We start from the raw sequence: 7,089 nt of genomic DNA on the forward strand, positions 1-7,089 counted from the left end.
TTAGGTGGTGCCGGGTCAGGAAGCGTGGGGCTCTGCCGACGCCACCCAGCGCGCCGCCTGGGCACGTGCAGTGCTGACGGGAAGCCGGCAGTCTCACAAGTGCAGAGTGAGCCCAAGTGAGGCTTTTTGGAAGTGTTACATAGGCGGGCAGCTCTGCCAGGAGCGAGGGAAGCCTTCTGATTGGGTTAGGTTTGCAGTCTGTGGTGGACTTGTCTCCGTCTGCTCTGTGGAAGTGTTTGATGTTGCTGCTGCTCTGGGGTCACTGTTTGGTAGCCTTGATTGAGTTGCTAACACATGCTTATATATTTCATGCAGTCCTTACACTAGGAAGACGTTTCCAGGCAAAGTAAGGTGCATTTAGAAAATGTAGGCAGGCAATACCTCTTACCCACATAACCATGATGGCAAAATTCAGAGAGGTACGTCTATAAAAATGCTCAGGAGTTAGTGAAAGTGTACTGTTAATACTTTGGGAGCCATACATCTAAGAAGTATGTTATTTAGTGCCAAGGAAATGAATGAGGTGTATCAAAAGGAATTTTATTTTCTTTACAGAGCTTTTATAGTGTTAGCCAAAAGCTCAACAGTCAAAACCACATGGAAGATCAAGAAACAGTAGAAATGTTTAGTAGGAGAGCGTGAAAGAGGCATTCACATTGGAGAGACCATGGTAATTTATTATCATTATTGGACTAATTTCTTAGGGTTGCAGACAAGTAATATTTGGTCGAGTGCCACAAGGAACAGCAGTTACCACATCACAGGAATACACATTGCTGTTTCCTAGAAGTTGTAATAGTCTGTATGTAACTTTTTCAGAACTTCAAAATGCTTCATTTCCTGACAGCTGTTCCTATTTTCAGTAATTGTTGGAACATTTTTGCACATTCAAATACTCGTTCATATACTCTGGACTATATTAAAATGCTTTATAACTCGCTTGCCATTTTGAATTTGCTTTTCAGCAACATCTATGTTGAAGCTTTTAGGCAATAGCTTGAATAGTGTAGCCCAGTTATTTCTTTGTGAGGTTTGAATTCATATTTAGGAAATTGGCTATTTACTTGAGCCATAGGGTTTTCTTCCTACTGTTTCTCAATTTAATGAAATTTAGGTTTTCACCTGTACTTAATCATACACATACTAATTTCTAGGACAGTGAAGATTATGGGAGGAGAGCAAGCTATTGTTTGTTGGGAGCATCAGTACTACAGTTCCTTGTTACTGTTCGCCACGCTGGAACACAGTCACTGTTCTTCCTGGCTTCTATGTTTCAGCTCTTCCATACAGCTTTAAAGACATGCATATCTGGGAAGAATCTGGAAAAATCTTCTTGAACGCTGCCTTCAAACCTCTGATACAGCAGTCTCACAGAGCTCTTAAAAGCAATAAGAATCCAAACGTATTGTTGCCTGTTCTCAAACAGTTTTCTGCATAATGTGGTTTTGGTAGCTCTGAAATGTTTTTTCTTAAACAGCACCCTCAGAAATTGAAGGATATTATTAATATAGCCCAGCCAGAAGCAGTTTTTCACCAGTTATGCTTTCAGAAGCTTGGCCTTTTATGTTGTGCTCATGTTTGTATCACTTTTGTTCTTTTCACAAAAATGTTCAGGTGTTCTTTGATGTGAAGATTGGAGACAAAGATGTTGGCAGAATTGTAATTGGATTATTTGGAAAAGTTGTCCCAAAGACTGTGGAGAACTTCATCGTGCTGGCGACTGGAGAAGTACGTTTGCAGTTTTCTTCCACTGTGTACTTAAGCTTGGATTGGGAAGTAAATATTGGTTTAATTCTGCATCAGTTAGGAACTGCCAATCTTAATACAGTGAAGCCTGTGTAAGACTGCCATCCCCAAGGCTGCCTGGTGTGTGTCTTCTCAGGTCCTTGGGGCATGGTTTGCAGGATGGAACTATAAGATGCTGGATGTAACCACCTCAGTCTGTCCCTGCCATGGAGATATAGCACGTAGAGGTACTGTGGTCAGACACCAGTCAGATAAAGACAATGGCTTGGATCACCTGAACAATACCTGCTGTGTGGCAGTGCAGCCCATCTGCACTCACTGCCACCTCAGTTTAATTTGTTTCTTGCCAGTATTTGTCCCCAGCTGAGGAATATCTGGTGAAATCTGGCCATTCACCACATGACTATTTGCATGTGATTGTATAGACCTAGATGCTATATTCATTTAAAGAATGGTTTCATTTTCTTAGAGAGGATATGGATACAAAGGAAGTAAATTTCATCGTGTGATCAAAGACTTCATGATTCAAGGAGGAGACTTTACAGCTGGAGATGGATCAGGAGGTAACATGCTCAGTGTCTCCCAGGTTCCCTTTCCTTTCTTTGCATGTCTGCTGAAAAGATGAGCCAAACAGTGTATTCCATCATTCTTTCAGCTCACATAAATGCAAAAATAAAACCCACTTGTTTTAGAGCATCAAGTACTTTTCCAAGCACCTGGGAACATAAGCTGCAATTATTTGGATTATCAGGTGATAAGTATGTGTAGTGCTTGCTTTGTCCTCAGTTTTTGCAGATAGCTCTTTTCTGCCTGTGGCCTGTCCCCTCTCGAGAGGCCGGAGCCCTGTGACCGGGCAGGATGTCCCCACCCTTCCCCTGCTCTGGCTTGGTGAGGGTGCTCCTGCCCTCAGGCACTCCCTCAGGCATGTGAACCTGCACCGGCGCCAGTCTTCAGATCCCTGATGGAGCAGTGGAAGCACGCAGAAGGAAGGCAGAGAGGGAGGGAGTAGGCTGTCCTCTCTGCACTCAGGCAGTTCTGTGGAACCTCCTGAAATGTGCTATCAAGATAGGGGTAGAAAAATTAGAAAATGAGGGTTATACCCTCTCCCCTTTTTTACTCTTACTAAATATAAAACCATAAACTTACTAGTGGTGTGAGTTGTGGCTGCATGTGTCGCTTCTGCCTCCTGAGCCTCCAGAAGACCCGTTCAGTCCAGCAAGGAGGGCAGTCTCAGTGCAGCATCTCTGGCATTGCATTCATTCTTCTCATGTCTTTCCTTTCACGTGTGCTTTCTTCATGTGCTACTGTTCAAACTGTCTGTGTGCAAAGTTAGTGACTTTCCAGCTGGGACAGAATGGAACACACATTCCTTTTCCTGGCATCGTACAATGGGCAAGGCTAAAACGTCAAAGACAGTTTTAGCATTAAAGGTAGGCAGTGTTTGTTTGCCCGCTAATACTGTTTATTGGGATAGCATCTGGTGGGTTTGGGAGAGTGTCCCCATTGTGCTAGGCACTGTACAAATAACAAATGAGACAGCTTCCTCTTTTCAATGTGATGGTGGTTTAAACTTGACTCAAATGTTTTCTCTCCTCAACTGTTTTAAAACCATCAAAATACTTACTTAATGGTTGTACAAATCCACACCAAGTCTTTTAGACTAAGATTTGTCTTCATGTATTTCTAAACATGTCTAAAGGAATTATTTATTAGGAGGAAAAGTTGTAAATGAAAGACTCAAATTGTCACAAAACATGGCAGCCTTATTTTTAGTGGCCAAAATGACACAATTTAAATATATTGAACAGGGTGAAGAATACTATTACTCAGTGGTGTATGTAAGCAAGATCTTTGAAAGTACCCAGCTTGCATGTTAAATTCAAAGGATAAAGCATCATTAGCTTTAAGTATTTTCTGCTTATATGTGGTGGTTTAGGTTTTCTTTTTCTTTACACTCAAAATGCTTTTAGATACAGAATTACTGATGATGGAACAGTGGTGTTACTGTGCTTACTTAGACAATGAATCAAGTACCTGAATTTATACTTTGTTATTCCCATTTTTGAACAAAAAGGTGCTGTGTTCTTAGGTTGTTGTTTGTTTGTTTGTTTGTTTTAAATTTGCTTTCTTATTTTGTGTCATAGGAAGAAGCATCTACGGAGAAAAGTTTCCAGATGAGAACTTCAAGCTCAAACACTATGGAATTGGATGGGTTAGCATGGCTAATTCTGGCCCAGACACCAACGGATCTCAGTTCTTCATCAGTGTGACAAAGCCTTCCTGGTTAGATGGAAAACATGTAGTATTTGGTAAAGTCCTTGATGGAATGGTAAGCAAAAAGTAGTGGCAAGATTAATCCAAGAAAATCTGGACAAATTCTACCATTCTTTATCTGTGTTAATGTAATTTACACCGTTGTGGTTCAGAACAATTGAGTTTTTAACTAATACATGGTAAAAAACAGTTGTGAAGAGCCTGGAGCCAGACAGTGTAGAACTGAATTAGTAAATGGTAACTGCAGAAATGGAGACTTAAATCACGCCTTTGGCTTTCACAGCTCTTGTTTCAGACCACTAGCCAGTGAAATCAACAGTGACACCATTGCAGATTAAAAATGGAGTAAGTTCAGGTGCCCCTTTCACTAAGACTGTTAGCCATGAAATAATTGTATTTCTACAAGCTACAATTAATTCTGTACCATGTGCTATTTATGGGGAACGCTGTCACACTTTGAGGACTTTCAGAAGCGTGTGAATGTAAAGTGTACAAATACCTATACGCAGGTCTGTTTGGAAAGGAAAATAAAAGATCTAGCTGGTTTCCTTAAACCGTACACAGCTGCAAAACTGATCAAAGACCAAACAGAATTTAAATTTAAAGCTGGTACATCTGACTGATTATATTTCTAGTAGTCTAATTCTCCCAAATTATTCTGTTTGATCTGTGTTTTGAAGTGAATGGGGGAAACAAGCTGCTACACTGATGAGTTCTCTGAGGAGTTTGAAAACCTCGTCAGAACACTTCGCCTCCACTCCCACCTTCATATGGAAATAGATTCTCATGAGCTATGATAGTAGATGAAGATTTTTGAGGAGAGACTTAGACTGAGTTTTAGTTCAGTTAGATGAGTGGACAAATATCCAAAGCCACAAGTAGCCAGTATTCCTAACTGAATGTTCTTTAAAAACGCTGCTTTCATCAGGTGCTTCAAGGGAGGCCAGTAATTTACCCATACCTGTCTGACTGGAGGGCATGGTACCACACCTTAAACTCTGTGTGGGTATGTGCACTGTACTAAAGGTGAAAGCAGTCATCAGATTTCTTGAAGCACAGTGATGCTCTATGATTAGAAAAATAATTAATGCTTATCCCTTATATCTTTAGATTCACTTTCTGCTCATAGGCTACAGATGGACCTTGTATGTGCTGGTTCGATCAGCTGAAAGGATATTTTCAGTTGCTTCTTCATAATATTTTTGCTGGCTGAAAGTTTTTTATAGAAGGGCAGACAGCTTTCCGTGTGCTTCTGTCAACTGTGTGTGGCCTGTGGAGTGGCACAACAGTTAATGTGGCAAAAGAGACGCAAAAAAACCCATGTGGGAACTCAACAGGGTAGAAATCTTTGTTCAGAAGTTGCTTAATCGACAGTCATGGTAGGAGCACTCAGTTTTCACCTGGTACCAGACGTGAGTCACTGGAGTTTCCTTGGTTAAACTGAACTCTTTTTTTTTTTTTTCCCCGTAACAGTCTGTGGTGCACTCAATAGAACTCCAGCAGACGGATGAGCATGACCAGCCCCTTCAGGACTGTGTGATTGTGAACAGTGGCAAAATAGCTGTAAAAGAACCCTTTGTGGTTGAAGTAGGTGACTGGTGAGACCAGCAGTCAGAGTGGAACGTACAACTTCTTCACTTTGCTTCAACCAACCTCCACTATGCATTGTTTTTTCTCCTCCAAACACATGAGGCTGTATTTAGACAACACTTACCATTTCCCAAATACATTAAAGATGCGACCATTTCTGTAACAACTTGAGGGAGCTGTCGGTCCTTGAAATTCAAGACATATCCCACTAAGATCTTGCAGAAAATGTCTTTCATGTAAATTTTTATAAGTACTTTGGTTTTGTTTTTAAGGTTTGAAATATAGTAATTATGTTCCTTGAAAATTTTTGCAATGTTTGTTTCTGTTTCTTTCAACCAAAAAAACTATATTCTGTAACAGTAGCAGCATTTTCAAAAAATTTTAAAAAAGTAAAATACAGAGGTGTTTTTAATAAACTTTCATTTTGAATAAATAGTTAATTAAGAGATTTTTTTATTTCCCCCCAGCCCTGAGAAAGGCCTTTTTCTCACCACAGTTGATTCTGCTGCTTTCCAGGAAATGAGATTGCAAGGGTAGAGCAGGGATGGCAAATTTCTCTGATCTTAGTGTGTCAGGTACAGTCCCTGCAGTCTTTCAGAAAATCACAGTGTTCTGATACAGTCCTATAATCAAGAAAGGGCAGCTCTGTCTATCGTTAAGTAACATCATCAGTTAGTTAGAAACTGATTGAAACATCAAAGTCCTTGTTCTGCAGCACAGTGGATTTTATAACACCTAGCAAATGCTACTTATAATAAAGCTCAAATGCTTTTTCTTGCAATTTTGCTCCATGTCAGAAATGCAACTTCAGGTTTGTTATTTTTGTAATGCTTCTTAACTCTTAAGCTGAAAACTGGTGGCTTTTAAGCAAGGTCAGCCCAAGGTACCACTTGGAGGCAGCTGTGTGTGTTGGGTTTCAAGAATTCCATAGTACTCCACAGGAAAGAGATGTAGATTTTTTTTCTGGAGTTTCCAGTGTTCTAGAACTGATGATGGAAGAGCTAATGCCAAGATCTGGTGAAGGATTCATTCACCTGCACAGCCCGCAGCACACCACTGATGTCTGTGGTGACTACTTCCATGAAGGGTGTCCTGGAGCCCATGTGAGGTATGCAGTCTTTGAGTGAGCAGGGGAAGAGCCTGTACTGCAGCATGGAGCCTGTGGGTACCTATGGGCACCCCCTTCCCCAGGAAACTGGGAAACGCTGCGGGCAGGGATTTACCTCAGGACCTCCCCATGTGTTGTTTGTAGTGACAGGGGAGCTTCTGCTGGTTCACCTTCCATCTACAGACCTGGGGCCTCTCCTGAGGGTAAATACTGACACTTTTTTTTCAGGGATCTGTGAGAAGATTATTGTCTTCTAAAACAAAGCTACAGGAGAACTTGATGTGGAGGCTTTAAATTTGCCTAGTACTAGGCAATCAGACTTCCTTTTTATCCCTGCTTCTTTTCTTACTAGGTGGATAGATGATGGTAGA

General features: G+C 41.0%; 1 protein-coding gene across 1 annotated transcript; it reads left to right on the forward strand.

Moving 5' to 3' along the window:
* Positions 1 to 1,539: 1,539 nt before the first annotated feature.
* On the forward strand, positions 1,540 to 5,866 carry PPIC (peptidylprolyl isomerase C (cyclophilin C)). The gene is made up of 4 exons (XM_008939610.1): positions 1,540 to 1,728; positions 2,216 to 2,309; positions 3,891 to 4,075; positions 5,494 to 5,866. Exons 1-4 carry the CDS (start codon positions 1,540 to 1,542, stop codon positions 5,620 to 5,622), a joined length of 597 nt encoding a protein of 198 aa, XP_008937858.1. The 3' UTR covers positions 5,623 to 5,866.
* The last annotated feature ends 1,223 nt before the right edge of the window (positions 5,867 to 7,089 follow it).

Source organism: Merops nubicus, unplaced genomic scaffold, assembly GCF_000691845.1.
Source record: "Merops nubicus isolate BGI_N331 unplaced genomic scaffold, ASM69184v1 scaffold49930, whole genome shotgun sequence".
NCBI classification, from domain to species: domain Eukaryota; kingdom Metazoa; phylum Chordata; class Aves; order Coraciiformes; family Meropidae; genus Merops; species Merops nubicus.

Excerpts from the sequence above, each read along its gene's own strand:
- PPIC (XM_008939610.1), top strand. The coding sequence starts at position 1,540 with ATGCTTTCAGAAGCTTGGCCTTTTATGTTGTGCTCATGTTTGTATCAC. Across the intron at positions 2,310-3,890 it reads AGCTGGAGATGGATCAGGAG|GAAGAAGCATCTACGGAGAA; the intron begins GTAACATGCTCA and ends TTTGTGTCATAG. Across the intron at positions 4,076-5,493 it reads GTAAAGTCCTTGATGGAATG|TCTGTGGTGCACTCAATAGA; the intron begins GTAAGCAAAAAG and ends TCCCCGTAACAG.